At 38.5% G+C, this 16,440-nt stretch overlaps 1 protein-coding gene across 6 annotated transcripts in view; it reads right to left on the bottom strand.

Moving 5' to 3' along the window:
* robo3 (roundabout, axon guidance receptor, homolog 3) overlaps window positions 1-16,440 on the bottom strand; it is a gene marked incomplete at its 5' end in the record, with an annotated part of 146,644 nt that overhangs the window by 10,997 nt on the left and 119,207 nt on the right. For all 6 annotated transcript variants that reach the window (XM_084103858.1, XM_084103857.1, XM_084103856.1 and 3 more), the window contains 9 exons: window positions 4-128; window positions 363-579; window positions 694-815; window positions 1,537-1,703; window positions 4,125-4,293; window positions 4,664-4,745; window positions 9,018-9,223; window positions 11,924-12,095; window positions 15,670-15,794. In XM_084103858.1, the coding sequence (XP_083959984.1) occupies window positions 4-128; window positions 363-579; window positions 694-815; window positions 1,537-1,703; window positions 4,125-4,293; window positions 4,664-4,745; window positions 9,018-9,223; window positions 11,924-12,095; window positions 15,670-15,794 (1,385 nt within the window). The remainder of the gene's footprint in view (window positions 1-3; window positions 129-362; window positions 580-693; window positions 816-1,536; window positions 1,704-4,124; window positions 4,294-4,663; window positions 4,746-9,017; window positions 9,224-11,923; window positions 12,096-15,669; window positions 15,795-16,440) is intronic.

Consider the following 16,440-nt stretch of genomic DNA (forward strand, 5'->3'; position numbering starts at 1 on the left):
CACCTTATACTCTTGGATGACTCCATTTTGCATCTCAGTGGGAGGAGGCTGCCATGATACATTGATGCTGGAGCTGTTGCTGAGCTTGACTGTTGCCACGGTTACAGCACGAGGTGGGGCACTCGGAACTGGAACAGAATTAAATTACAATTACAATTTGAAAAGTGAGTCTCCTTAATAGTAAATCTCCATTGTCCCTCTCCATAATTTTATTTGCCAGAATGAAGCGATTCATCTTCATATTATGTACAACAGAATAGAATTGAGTTGGACTAGGCTGAATGAACTCGAATTGAATTGATTAGAAGGAAATTAAATTGAAGTGCATCAAATGGAAACCGAAAGAGCTGCAGATATCTCACCCTCCTCTGGTGTGCGAAACGTCAGCGGGCGGCTGTCCATGCCCTGGAACTCGTTAAAGTAGGGTCGTATTTTAATCTCGTATTCCGTGCCTTTGAGCAGGTTAGCGATGACAGCGCTACGCTCTGTTGCAGCTTTCACTTCCTGCTGGGACCAGGAGCCGCCGACAGGACGATAAAGCAAACGATAACCCTGGATGTACTGAGACTGACGATCGACCTGACAGATGGAGAGAGGGAGAACGAGACAGAGAAATGAGATAAGCTGAGCTGGCAGGTGAATCACAAGGCCGGTGAGGAGCTGATTTGGAGGGCAGATATCAGTGGCACTTACGTTCCAGCTGATCTTCACTCTGGATGCCATCAGCAGCACTGGTTCATGAAGCTGAACAGCCATCTCTCCCAGCTCCCTCTGCACCTGTCGGTGGTCCACACCTTGACCTGTAGGACTCACATCTGCAAAAGACACCAAGAGACATCTAACATTAACATCTTTAAATGATGTGAATATATAAATATATAATGCATTTTATTTTGCATTAAAATAAAGTTTACTTTTTGTAATTGATGTATTGTGACATTATTTAATGTTAAAAAAAATAATTCTCATTAAAGCAATATGTATTCTTTTACATTTTTTTATAAAATATTTATATATTTTAAATTGTAAAATATTTATATAACTTATTTTATTTAGTTTTCTCTCTCTCTCTTCTATACTGATCTCACTATACAGTTGTGTGAGGATGTATGTCTAAGAGTGTGTAGTCATGCCTTCATTTGCTAGTCATGGTAAATGTTTTTATACATGTATGTTTTAATTATAACTGTGAAGCACTTTATAAGTCTCTATATAGTTGATTTTTTTTGTTGTACTTTTAAGTGTTGATTTTAATTAAGTAAAAAAATAGATAGAATATTTTTCTTCTGATTTTGGTGATATGTATTTTTGTCTATGATATGTTTGATGTTTTCATGATTAGGTGCAATCCACATTAAATTAAATAGATTTTTATACATTATGTAAAAACAGGCACAACATATTTTTTTATTATATCACAACTCCTATAATTAGTTTCACTATTTAAATAACAGTTATACAACATATAATTTGTATTACACATTTAAGATATCTATGAAAAAGGTCATAAAATTGATTGGTCCCCAGTGTACAGACCTTGTGTGCGTACGGGCTCTGAGATGGGGCTGGGGTCACTCAGGCCATACGCGTTGACCGCCCGCACAATGAATAGGTAAACAGTGTTCGGAGACAATCCAGTAACCGTGTGCTTCTCCAGTTTCACCAAATCTGCAACCGTCTGCCACGTGCTACCCGCTGATTGGCTGAAAAATTTGACAGAAAGATAGATTTCATTACTAAATAAAATTATTGATCATATTTATATCAAAAATTAATTCCATGCGTTTATTTCTGCTTTGCAATAACCAAACCCAGCAGATTCCTACAGCTGAGTCTGAATAAAACATCAACACACCAATGTTTTGTCCCACATTTGTCCCGAAGCTTTTGCACGACATTAGAGAGGGGCGGATTAAACAGGAAAGTCAATGTCATAGATGTTTATCTGCACTCCTTTGATTGTCATTACATGTGTCTGTTTAATGACCCGGCTCTGCTGTGATGCTATTCTTGCAGCCTTTGGCTTGACAGTGCATGGTGTGATCTCTGCGGTGATAGATTTATTTATGGCACAGACTAGGCTTGTCAATGCACTGCATGCAATAAATAAATAACATCTTGGATCCTGAGCAGTGATTTGATTAAATATGAAACGCAAACATTGTTGATTCTGCACAGGGGTAAGATTTAGCTTCAGTTTAAGGAGCCACAGACAATTATTAACATCCAGATCACGCCTAAATGTACAGGAATACAAATTTGGCTTAATGAGAACCAAGAGAGCTACTTAGATGTGGCGTACAGGTGGGCAAGATTCATAACAACATACTTCCCCTCTAATAAACAATGAATGCTAAGCACAGACATCTGTCTGTGACAGAAGGCTTTGGGATATTTGTCTTCAATTGTCTGTGGTTAACCATCATCCTTGTTTAGAGCGGTGGTCACGTGCACTGGGTTCAAGGTTTATTTTTCCCCGATGGCGGCTCCTGCCGCAGACACAAAGCCAATAAAAGCCCGACCTGCACAATTAGGCCAAGCCATAAATGCTGGGAACCTCGTAAATATTCCTTCAGCGGCCCACCGATAGGAGCGATAAATCCAAGGTCACTTTGTTATCAGCTGGGATGGAAGAAACCGTGAAAGGCTGAGGCATGGACAAATCCCTTTTCTCCAGCAGGACTGTGATTGGGCTCTTGTATGCACACAAACGACCGCATATATGTGCATAAAATCAAAAAGTGGGCCGCTATGTAAACCTTTTTTCCATGTAGCGAGGTGTCAAAATCCTAAACCCAAAAGCTTAAATCCTCCTCATACGCAATCTCAATTCTTTTCCATTCCTCGCTTGTTCTCTGCCACCCCTCCCATTTCCCTTTCCCAACGCTCCTTATTCCACAGCACCTCAGGGAAGGAAATTTTATAGCAAACACCCCATTCAGCCCCACAGCACTCTATAAAGAATCAATTTTAAGGATGTGGGGCCATGCTAACTGTTACCCAGGGGGGCAAGGGAGAGGAGCGAGACCTAGTGTGTGTATATGAAATGCAGAAAGAATGAAAATGTGTGTGTGGCACTCTGCATCTCCATTGCTGAATAGCCTGTTTGCTGTCTGCCCTCCCTCTAAGGACTGCAGGACCTTGGTTCTGTAATTAGAGGTAGCCCCATTTTAGTCATCTTACAATAGCTTAAAGAAGTGTCTGTGTGGACTATATCTGAATTCATTAGCATGTCATACTCCGATATCTCAAGCTTACTTTCCACGAATAAACCTCTCATAGACTGAAAAAAACCCAAAACCCATACATATATATATATATATGTATATATATATATATGTGCATTTTAACATTTTGTATTCAATTTTTTGTCAATTTTGCAAAATTAATACTTTACATTCAAAAAATTTACATTATATGTTCCAACACAATGTCCCTAACTGGTCCACCAAGCCCAATAATTCATAAATTGTGATAATGTCAAAACTATGAGCTATATAGGTCTTGACAAATCCACTTATTACCTGCTCTAAGGAGCAACAGTGTGAGCTTTGCTGGTATTCAGAGGTTAGCCAATCAAAAAAGAGGTAGTTTACATAATGGCACAGTTTCAAACCTGTCAAAGAGAGGGTGGAATATTGTCACGTAAATTTAGAATTACTAAATTGGCACAAGAAACCTGGATGTGTAGAATAATTCAATAATTCATGAAAATATATCCCCTTTAAATAAGCCTGAGTTCTCCAGTCTATGTCTGAAATTCAATTGTAGAAAACCAATACAGTTGCTATTAATTTAGATCTCTCTGGCAGTAGGTTGCCGCCTGAGGGGAGTGATTGTAGCGAGCAGGACGTGAGATGTGAGCGCAGGATGTAGCTGCCCCTGTATGACTGTGAGGAGCAGTAGAGCGAGGGGGAAGGGGTCAGGGACGGGGCAGCCACGCAGCGGTATTACCCCGTCTGTCACAGACGACCAGCTACGCTGGACAGTGACACAGAATTAATAAAAAATGAAGAATGGACCCTTGTAGTAGCTTCTGGCAAGAGACAATATTATCTAGTGTAGGGAGGAAAACAAACAGGAAGGGACCAGCATGGGGATGCTTACAGTGTGAGCTCACTCACCTGAAAGCCTCAATGATGTAAGAGGTGACAGCCGCCCCGCCCTCATGTGCATTCGGTTGCCAGGTCAGGGTCACGCTGTTACGGGTCACGTCAGTTACGACAGGTTTCTGGGGTGGACCAGGCAGCTGGTAGGGCTCTGAAACCGGCGGTGCAGAGAGACCACCACTCTCTGTAAAGATAAGATTAGGATATTAGCATGCCATCTTCATAATCATATTGGTCCGAGTTATCGTCCCGTTATCCATGTGACCGACCTATGGTCCTGTTTGCAGAATCTAACAGAAAACACTTGCTGTTTCCGTATTTGTCTAGATTTACAGGACATTATAACAGAAATCAATATTGGTGAGGAAAAATCCGATCTCAGGTCAGCACTACTCCATATGCTGACATCTGGTAAAAGTACATATATTTGCTGAGTAAATTTGCAACGGAAGCGGCTTCCTCGGCGGATTATTGCGGTTTGAAGATGATATGATGCAGTTTGTCAAAGATAAGGACACATAAAGGTGATGAAGCACTTGTGTGTGTTTTTTTACCTTTCACTGCGAGTACGCCACTCCAGCTCGTCTCTCCACTTAAACTGGAGGCAACACAGGTGTAGGCCCCGGAGTCCGTTTCCTAGCAACAACAGGCTCAGGGTCAGCATTTGTATGGATAAAACTCGAGCACAATGCATTGCCTCACTCCGCTTGAAGCAGCGTGAAAATCTTGACAAATGAGCACAAATTCTTCGAAATTGCCTATTATTTCACAATAATACAGGATCAACTGCAATTTTTTTCCTATTACTCTTGAAGTTGCTGACAGGAAGACAATAATGTGCTGTTGTGAAACCTAGTGAGATGTGTATGTTGTCCAATGCAAACACAAAATAATTACTAGTTAAAAAAAAAATGTTTTTTAAATTAAAATAAATAAATAAATAAAAAATTCAAGTACACCAAGCAACACTGTTACGACAAATGGAGATGCTGCCTATGTATAGCATCCCAAAATAAATTATACGAGTCCATTTCAGTTAAGATGCTATCTATGTAGGGAGCAGACAGCAAGGCAGCTCCCTAGGTTGTGGAAAAGAGTCGATATGTCAAGTAGATGCTAACTGCAAATACAAATATAACCCATATTTAAGGTGACAATATAATTTTTTGGTGCAACAAATATTTTGTTTCAGCCCTTTACACAAAAATATACAGTACAATTCAAAAGTTTGGAGTCGGTAAGATGTTTTAATGTTTTTGGAGGAAGTCTCTTATTCTTACTGTATCTTAAAAATACAGTAAAACACTAACTGTAATCATGTGAAATTGTATTACAATTTAAAATAACTGTTTTCTATTTAAATATATATTTTAAAATGTAATTTATTCCTGTGATGAATTTTCATAATTCATTACTGCACTCTCCAGTGTCACATGATCCTTCAGTAATCATTCTAATATGCTGATTTGATGCTCAAGAAACCATTATTATTATCAATGTTGAAACTAGAGATGCTTTTGATCAATTTAATGCATTCTCACTGTATAAAAGTATTAATTTCTTTAAAAAAATGTATGACATAACACTTTCAAATGGTAGTATATGCTGAACAGTTTAATCAGATGAATCCATCAGTTTGAGATTGTTTTCATAGTGTCTCTGTGAATCTTAAAATCTTCCCATTGTGGGAATTTTCACCTGTCAGTTCAATTTAAGAGTGTCTATCATCTGAGTTAGCATAGGTGTGCTCAATGTGCAAAAAGAAAAAGGAAATACGAAGACAAATTGGTGAGTGGTGGGGAGGGGCGAGGGGCATTACATTTTTACCACAGGGCCGAGGGGAGAAGTCAGGTAGAAATTGCTTACGACAGTGAGAGATGTAGTAAAGCTTTACTCTTTCTCTCTCTCCATGACAGCGATCTAATAGTGCTGGCAGCTCAGGGGCACCAATGACACGTCTGAGGATTTGACTCATCGGTTATGCACACACACACACACACACACACACACACACACACACACACACACACACACACACACACACACACACACACACACACACACACACCATGACCTCGAATGTCTGCTCACTTGTGATGTGTCTGTTTCAGCTTTAATCTCATTTTTATGTGGAGAAAAGCATAATGCACATGTTAGCATTAATTAAACAGGAGCTGACATAAACACTGATATTATTAGAAAAGACAGAAAATGCCTTGTCTGAGACTATACCCGTGTATTGAAGAGTAGCTTTATATCCTCAGGCAGTACAGGAGTGTGTTGTTGAGAGTGTTATTTTGGTCACTTATGAAACTCTCTTAGGAGAAGGAGGAGGAGGAGGAGGTGAGCAAACAGAAGGTGTAGAAACACTTTCCTCTGTGACCTCTTCCTTGTTTTGAGTGGATAACCTCATTGGTTAGACCTCTGCTGTGCTGGCTGGTCATTGGTGGAGAGAGAGGTAAGCAACCGGGCATCGACTGATTAATCACGGATGGCAGCTCTGGGCTCAGCGCTAAACACGCACTTAAAAATGTATGAGCAGAAAAGGAAATACGGAGATAAATATTTTGAGGATGCATTCACATCTTCTACTTATTTAAAGGAATAGTTCACCCTGTCATCATTTACACACTCTCATTCGAAACCTGTATGAATTTCTTCTGTGGAAAGAATATTTTGAAGAACGTGCTGGTTGCTCTTTTCCATGCAATAACAATGAATGGCAACTGAGGTTTTAAACTTTAAAAAAGAACATTAAAAGCACCATAAAAGTATCGCAAAAGTGGTCAATATGACTCGTGTGTTATATTTCAAGTCTTCTAAAGTCATAAAATAGCATTGCATGATGAAAAAACTGAAATATAATTCATTAATCACTGAAGAGTGGGCTCAAGTGGGCTTTTAACCACTACAATCAGTTCATTAAGTCAATTTAATTTGAGAACCAAATCAGTCTGATTCATGAATGAATCTTTTGAGTCTGATCTTTTTAATGAATCAGTTGATTCAGCTCACAGTTCACAAAATAAGTCACCATGAAATCAAAATTGAATATTGCAACGTTTATTAAAAATGATTTATCTGTGCATATCTTCCGTTAAATGCTGGTTTAACACATTTTGTGAACTGTGAACTGAATCAACCGATAAATTGAAGAAATTTGACTCAAAAGAATTGTGTCATGAATCACTTCTCTCATGAACGACTTCATTTTAGTCTGTTCCACTATTGTTACTGGTAACTAAAACTATTAAAATCATTTTTAATTACTGAAAGTAAGTGTCAATAAATATTAGAAGATTAAACTTAAAAAACTTGGCAACTAATTGAAATAAAGAAAATCAAGCTAAAGTACTAAATGGCAACGACACTGAAATAAAAATAAATTAAAGCTAAATAGGAATATAAAAAGAAAAATCAATTAAGATGACAAAAGCACAACAAAAATACTAAAATAAAAACGGATTACAAAATTTAACAGGTAATATAAAAACAAAAGCTAATTCAAAATATGAATACTAGTATAATTCTAAAAACAACACTGAACTGTTTCTTGCACAAAACTATTGTGTGGTTTTAGAAGGCTTTAGAAGTCATATGGACTGCTTTTAGTCATTTTGGAGCTTGACAGCACCATCTTTATTCACTTTTACCAAACTAAATATAGTGGGCCATGATATTCTTCAAAAATTTTCCCTTAGTGTTCAACGAAGAAAAAAAGCTATTAGCTTTTCTCTGAATAACAGGCTCACTCATTCTTTTCCTCATTTCTCTTTTCCTCACTCCCTTGGCACAGTCGAGAGCAGGCACTTTCTGGCGAATCTCCCGGTATAATGGCACCTTATTCACAGCGCTCTCCCTTTCTCCCACACACTCGTACGCTACCATCTGTGCAAACCCCAGTCTCCGTGCCCCTTGTGCTCTTCCATCATGCCGGGTAATCGTGGACTAAAGGGGGCCAATGAAGGCATCAGACCAGAGAGGACAGGGCAAACACCAGTGCCAAAGATGTCCATCTGAACAAAGCATGCAACATTTAACAAGCCAAATAAACAAAACCTCAACACAAAAGCCTAAATCCTCACTGATAAACGAGGCTGCTACTTAAATTCACACAATTTTTTGGCACTAGCTGTCCACGTTCAGTCCACTGTGCTGAATATCAAGGGCACATTTAATGCATTACAAACATTGCAGAGAGTACAGGGATGCTGAGAGTAGCACATAAAGATTGCTAGCCTCCGTACCTTTCTATATCCCAGAATGAGCTTTTAATTAAGGCATGAGTGATTGTTAATCATTCCCTGGCACAATCAATTAACACATCAGGTCTTTTCACAGCGGTGCCGTGACCTCAGGTGAAACTTGCAATCGCACTCACCCTTGAGGCCTTGAGGAATGGGTTTCATTAGGCTAGCATGCGCCAACACTAATGACAGCACACGTTCCCATTACGATCATAATTACAGGTTTTATCGCCTTGCACAACTCTCGCATAAGCGGCTGGGTCACCCCGAAAATGTCCACGGAACAAGTATTAAAATCGATCCGCTAATTAAGCCTGCCTGTTTGCTGTAAACTCAATTGCGCGTTTTATGCCCCCGCCATTGATCGGATAGCGGTAATGACATTTTACAGCGATCATCTGTGTGTCAATCAGGCGTGTCTGAAAATGTGGCAGGGTGTGTGATGTGTGTCTGGAAATCCGTTTGTCAGGAATATCATCGATTGCATATGTTGTCTCTGAGGAAAAAGAGCCGCCTGTGACGGGACGTGCTAAAGAGGGCTCGATTTGAAATAACCATATGTTAATACCCACCGGGTATTAGCATTTTGGAGAATAAAAGCTGTATAAGCTGAAAAACAGACCCTTGTGTGCTCACTTAAACACTATCTTGACTGAAGTACCTGCAAGGCTGTGATTTGTAAAGTGCCATTTTCCATTAGGCTAATGCGCTCGTCGTTGCCCAGGATTCTCTGCCCATCACGTTCCCATTGGACGCTCGGAAGAGGGTTGCCCATCACGTGGCACTGCAATTGGGCTGTGGTGCCTGGAGCAAGCGTCTGGTTGGCTGGGCCTTGGCGGATGATGGGGGGGATCCGATCGGATGGGCCTAGGGTTAAGAGAATGAGAGAGGCGTGGGCCACAAGAGCCAAATTTGCATGTAACCACCATATCACCCACCTTGTTCAACTGATACTCAAGAGATTGTTGAAAAAGACAAACTATGAATTATGCTAATAGAGATTCTGAGAGTGGAATGATGGTAAAATACAATATCATCACTTGGTATAACATGAAGTAAATACAACAAATAAAAACAGTATCACATGCCCCTGGCTTAATTCATCTGTGCATTGATGCATTCAGAAAAAGAAGAAGACAGAAATTGACTGAATTTGTTTAACTGGCCATTTGTTTCAAACTCTTTCCAAACTATAGTCCGCCAAACTGAAAAGATCAGTAATTCATTTGAATTTAATTAGATCAATGGCACAGGCCTCTTGGTATCATTTGATCAATTCGTAGTACAGCGATAAACACTTTTCGAAATGAATGTATAATGTTATTGCCCAACGGATATGAGCCAAATGCACCTTTAGCAGGCTGAACTACGTTATAATAAAATAATTCTGTCCATTTAGGATTGCTGTACAACATTTATGAGTCAAATGGTAAAGATGGATCTATTCTAAGACTGCATGCTTTTGAATACAACACATTTTTCTCCTCCAAGAAGAGTTTTTATGAAATCATCAGTTTGGACTTATGCTACGCTCCATTCCAAGCTGGATGTGGGAAAATATAATTTACACTACTGTAAGTTTGGAGTCAATACATTTTTGTTGTTGTTGTTATTTTGACAGTAATTAATACTTTTATTCTGCAAGGATGCATTAAACTGATCAAAAATGACAGTAAAAATATTTATAATGTTGCAAAAGATTTCAATTTCAAATAAATGCTTTTGAACTTTCTATTTACAAAAGAATCCTGGAAAACATTTATTAAGGTTTCCAAAAAAAAAAAAAAAAAAAAAAAACGTAAGCAACTGTTTTTAACATTGATGGTTATGAAATGATTTCTGAAGGATCATGTGACACTGAAGACAGAAATAATGGCTGCTGAAAATTCAGCTAGGAATAAATTACATTTTAAAAAACTTTAGAAAACATTAATTTTTTTTTTCATTTCTGTTTTTACTGTATTTTTGATCAAATAAATGCAGCCTTGGTGAGCATAAGAGTCTTCTTTAAAAAAAAAAATGAATAGTGATGTACATAAAAAAAAAATTTTTTTTAAAGTCACCATGAATTTACTATTTTTTTTACAGAATGTTGCAGTGCTTATTATAAATGATTTATCACTGCACAGCATAATTTTTTTTAAAATTCATAACCTCTCAATCTTTAAATTAAAAACGTTAACCTCACCTCACCCTTGAAACGTCGTCTGATCACTCTCGGTGGAGAGTGGGACTAAATATCCTCCACAACTGACTGCATGGCATTCAGATCTGCATCCATTTAGTTAACAACATCCAACTTCCTACGATCCAATATATTCCCGAGGACAAAAACAAATTTTTCTCATTCCAGAAGCTGTTTCACTCTGATATGTACGCCAAAATAGGGAAATTTTTTCGCACCTTCCGTTTCATCACGACACTCTAGAATAATTGCACTGGCCTCTGTTTTTCTACAATTTCCTCTTCTATTTCTTCACGTTTAGCTGCATCTCCCTCTATAGACCAATGTGATGGTCTAACACAAACGCGTTTCCATGAATAATTTATTATTTGTTTGACAAGAGCTGAAAAAACCCCACTGTCTACTGACCGAGGAGAAAAGTCCATAGACAAATAATTGACAATTCAGTTACTTTAGTATTCTCATTTGCAAAAAACAAGAACATGGGAAAGGCAGCCTGCATCTCTGACATTTTCCCTCTGCTACGGTAACGATAAGCAAAAGACCATAAGGTCAGAAAGGAAGATGAGAGCTGTATCGCTCAAACAAGCTGCGCTGTATTCCAACTTGATGTGAAATTCATAGCCACGAGTTTCATATAAAAACTATGTCCTTAGGTGCAGTGACCCTGCGTGGACATAAATATGTCCTTCCATACATCATTTCATTATGTATCAGGTTAGAAACTTACATCAAACATCAGTCAGATGATGTCAACATGCCAGGGTCAGAGGGGTTTCTGGGAAATACGATTACATTTCATAAGCCTGTTTTGTTTTCTTTAGCAAACCTACAGCACCCTGCGAAAACATTGGACTCTTGGCGAAGGTTTTTCGTGTGATGTGCTGAGACACAGTTTGGTACAGGCGCACACATGTGGAGTACACATAAACAGTTTATCCTGTTACTGGGGAGCATGACGGAGGCGGCATATGTTCCTGGGGTTATTTGCATAGCGCGATTGCGCCCTGTCCTTTCTGATTACGTCTCCAGTGCTTCCTGCTGTTCTCTCGTTTGCGGATTGCAGAAATTTTAATTTGAGGAGGCTTTGAAGACTTTTGAATTTATTTTGGTTGAGGAGCAAAAAGGCTCCAGTGGGGTGAAGCGCAATTTGTTCAAACGCCCAAAAAAAAAAAATATTACACAAATCTTTGTGATAAGGCCTCACATAAGCAATTCAATTAAATGTACAGTTCTGGACCTTTCATGTAGTTAGATTGATATTAAAATATCAATGCAAGCTGACTGCCAGTGTTTGACGGAGCTGGTGGGGGTGTATAAAAGGGCAACTGTATATGTGTGTGTGTGCGTCTGTTCAAAGCTAGTTTAAAGTATTCACTTACTGCTTTCCACCTCCAGCAGGGCTTTGGTCAAGATGCTACCGGCCACACTGATGGCCTGGCAGATGTAGTACCCAGAATCCTCGCTGTGCACATCTGTAATGGTCAGCTCTCCGCTTAACGACACGGAAAAACGTCCTGCTTGCGAAGGTGGCTGACTGGGAAACAGCAGGACCTGTTCAGACCGACAAATATTGTTAAAAAAAACAGACTAAACAGGATAAATCACATTTAAATTGATGCTTTTTAGCTCAGACCAATATATATTATGTTTTTTTATTATAAATACAAAAAGCTCAATCTAGGCTGTGCACAACCGTGATTTTACCATTTTCAACACCCTTGACCATAGTAAACTCACTTTAACATGCAGCCTCTTGTGGCATATTGCTTTATCAGATAATTTAGGTTGCGTGACTGTTTGTACAACAAATTATAAATGTATTAAAGAGGATATGAGACAATCAGTCTGCTGATATAATTTATGACTCATCACAATCACTTAAGATTTAAGAGCTTGGATGAAATGGCTGATTTGCATTTACATTAATAGAACATCACTGTGCATTCAATGCGATACTTGGGCATAAATTTAGTTGACCGCTGAGCTTCACATCCACACATGAGCCGAACAATAGCTGCATTATCTCAGCTGGTGTTTTAGAGAGGGAGGTCAGGAAGAATGCCAGATAGACAAAAGACAAGGCCGAAGGATCTTAAGGAGTCTTCCTCTTGCATGAGGCTTCAACACTGACAGCTGCCCTATTGTTCCCACTTGGCAGTGTGTGTGTCACTGTTTCATTTTTGGGGATAATCCGGTGACCCCCTCACCCTAGCCCTCTGGCTCTGACCGGACTCACCCTCATCCTCAGTTCTGTTCTAAATCTACTGACCTCAAAGATCGGCCACACATATACACAGAAAAAACAAAGAATAGATGAGAGATTAACTGGAGAAGAGTTCATGGCCCGCTGTACAGCGGATATATGATCACCTCTGGCCTATGACACACTCTGCTCGATGAAGAAAACAAGGATGAACGGATATAAGAAAGGAAGGTGAGAGGGATGTGGGAACCTGCTTCCTTCCTCCAAGTGCTTTAGAACAACTAGAGGCTTATAATTTCATTTCTTCTGCTGAGCTTTATTAATAGAGACATGAGCATGCTATCTAGCTGGGCCCAAGGACACGTTCTATCCTCCCTTGACCCAGTGAGGAGACACAAACGTGAACAAGCTCCTGCAGAAATCCCAGAGTTCCTTCTAACCCGGTGAGTCGAGTAGTTATATGTCACTAGTATTCAAAATGGCTGCAAGGCTGTCTATTTCTTTCTCTTTGTCTCTCTGAATCTGAAAGCACTTAAAAAAAACCTATGTAGTTCTTCTGGCTTTTTATAATATTACACTAATACATATTAAAGGAATAGTTCACTTAAAAATGAAAATTCTGTCACCATTTACTCACCCTCAAGTTGTTTCAAACCGGTATGAATTACTTTCTTATGCTGAACACAAAGGGAGATATTTTGAAGAACGTCAGTAACGAGACAGTTGATGTACCCCACTTCTATAGTAGGGAAAAAAAATACTATGGAAGTCAATGAGGTACATCAGCTGTTTAGTTACCAACATTCTTCAAAATATCTTCTCTTGTGTTCAGCTGAAGAAAGAAATGCATACAGGTTAGAAACAACTTGAGGGTGAGTAAATGACAGAATTGACGATGACAGAATTTTCATTTTTAAGTGAAATCTTTTAAATCACATAAAAATCATGAAAACTGAATGTAAAATGTCCAGGTCATATTTCATCCAAAAATGTAACCCCTCCCCCCTCCCCCATTTTATGAGAGCACACACACAGAATTGTGTTCAGAGAGCCCCTTTTCAAATATAGATATCAGATCATGTCAAACATATGAATATAAGTGACAATGCACATATGAGTCAAAGACAGTTTTCATAGCAAAAGTGCTTTTACTCGTCCTCCAGGTGAGATCAGATGGATAATGAAAAATAAATCCATCAGATTCCAAGCATATATGGGCACTAGACTTGCCTTCCTACTCACAATATTAGAGGTGTCACTCACAGATCTACAGTGTGCATGATACGAGTGACCTCAACAAATATTTGGACACTCTGGTCACAGAATATGAATGTGGTTGCATTAAAACAATCACTTTTACGAGGCACTTTTGCAATGAACTGGTATCATGATGATTTTCAATGGGTGTATAGAATAAGTTCTCCTTAAGGGGAGACACGGCAGGCAAAAACATTGTTTTTTTGTTTTTTTTACTGGTCAATTTTGAGATTTTGGGCTATTTGTCTTCAATAACATGTCGTCTTTCAGACTTGTGGTGAAAAAAAGTCAAAAATACACATATAGGTCTTTATTTTACTACACTTTGTCTATTTGCGTCTGTAGATTTCACCCTGTCATCACATATACCTTGGAAAGCTCTCTCTCTCCTGTACAATGTTGTCGGATCCAAATATGGTAATTTCCTTTTTATCAGCAACCAATCGTGAAAGTACAATGGGGCATTTAACTCTAAAAGCGAAATCTCATTGGCTGATGTCAATTGCTGACAACGTGATTCGTTCAGATGCATCACGTGACGTGCTCTGACATTTCCAGAGTGTGTTTTTGACTGTTTTTTACTGGGGTTCTGTTCAGTTGAAGGCTATAAATGCTATGTTACAAGTTTTGATGTGTTTTAGGTGGTTTGTATTGTTGATTGTTAATGATTTGATAAGATATTTAGTCTGTAAAATATAGTTGTAGAAGTCTGTAAATAGTTGTTTCCACTAAAAAAGTATGAATTTTTTACAATACAAATCTTTAAAAGCCGTTTTCTCAAAATGGGTTTTTTCTCATACTCTGAGCCAGAAATCTCCACTTCAGCAGCACTTACATACACCAAACTTTCCAGTTGTATTCCTATCTATATTCTTAAGGTTTTTACAGAGGGGTTTGTCCATATATCATTCAGATTCTGATTTATACAACATTTTATACCTAAGACCAGGGCGAAAATTGATTTTTTATGGCTGTTGACAGTTTTTTTCTGATTAATGGAGTGATAAAAAGAGATATCCAAAATCCCCTCTGTAAAACCTTTGACTCTAATATGTCAACAAAATGAAACAAACTTTATCCAATGTTCAGATTTCTCTTCTGGAAATATATGAAAATTTGCGCATATGTAATGAGATAATACCTAATTTGCATATAAATAAACATAAATATTCTAAAAACTTGTATTACAAAAGATATTTGTCTTAATGTAAGTAATCAACTGGAGAAGTTTCATGCTGATATCTATTAGTTTTTTGTTTTTTTCTATTCACCTGGCTGTCTCCCCTTAAGGTCAAATTTGATAACCAGAAAGTGTCAAAATGCGTGAAACATTTAATCATCATAATCACATTTGCTTATCCGTTCAAATACTTTTTGGTCCATTGCATAAATAACATAACAGCAAGACTTTTAATAGCTTTAATGTTGTTCTGAGCACAGTTGACCCAAACCCATCAGTCATTAGACAGATTGCAGTCTAAGAGACTCGTTTCGTTTGTGTCTTTTTGTCTTAAAATCCTTCCAAAAACAATGCTACATTTTTCTTCAAAAATCCTGGCCTTCCTTTAAGGAAGTACAATGAAAGTATTCGGCAGATACCTTGATATGTTTTGACACTGACTGTAAGGGTTCCCCGGCGTGCATGTGTGTACTGTTGTCTCTTACCTGACTGCCTTCTTTCTGCCAGAACACAGCAGGAGGGGGATTTCCCTTCGTTCCACAAAGAAAGGTGACAGTACGGCCTTGGGCAGAGATCTGATCCCGGGGACGCACCACGATCTGAGGAGGAACTGAAAGGAGAAAAGAAACTTATGAAGCTGTATAGCCACGCAGAACAAATCGAGATCCTATAGAGTCTATAGGATCTTCTAGAACATTCTGCTGTCTATATAACTTCTCCAAGTTGAGACTATCCTAGAGTTACACCATCTGGCAGTTTTGTTTAGTCTATACTTGAGTTTCCCAAGGAGATGAACTGTGAGTGTTAGTACTGCATGCCGGTGGTACACAGTTAAGCTGTCATAGCTGATATTGTACATAGTGCCACATTCTTGTACCAGTGTTGCAAAAGAAGATAAAGTTAGTGTAGAGTTTCTTTACCATGTAAACAGCACTCTGAGCTATAAAGTCTGTTTAAAGTCAAAAGTCATACTATATATAGCTATAAATATATGTAACACAAAACCAACACTGACACCTTTACCAATAAACAATTTGGGGTTTGCTCTGAAAATCATGAAACTAATCCACATCACTTAAGTCATAATACATCACTTAATTGACACAAACCAGGGTTTCTGAAAACTCAAGTAGGGCTATAACCAAATGCATATAATGTCTGAAGGCAGAGGTTTCAGGGTTGGTCTTTCTGAACAGAAAGAGATGGATATAAAGAGCTTAATTATTATGGAAGTCTTTTCTCCTCTGTGCCCGCAG

This window comes from Abramis brama (assembly GCF_963993115.1).
Source record: "Abramis brama genome assembly, chromosome: 25".
Classification (NCBI taxonomy): Eukaryota; Metazoa; Chordata; class Actinopteri; order Cypriniformes; family Leuciscidae; genus Abramis; species Abramis brama.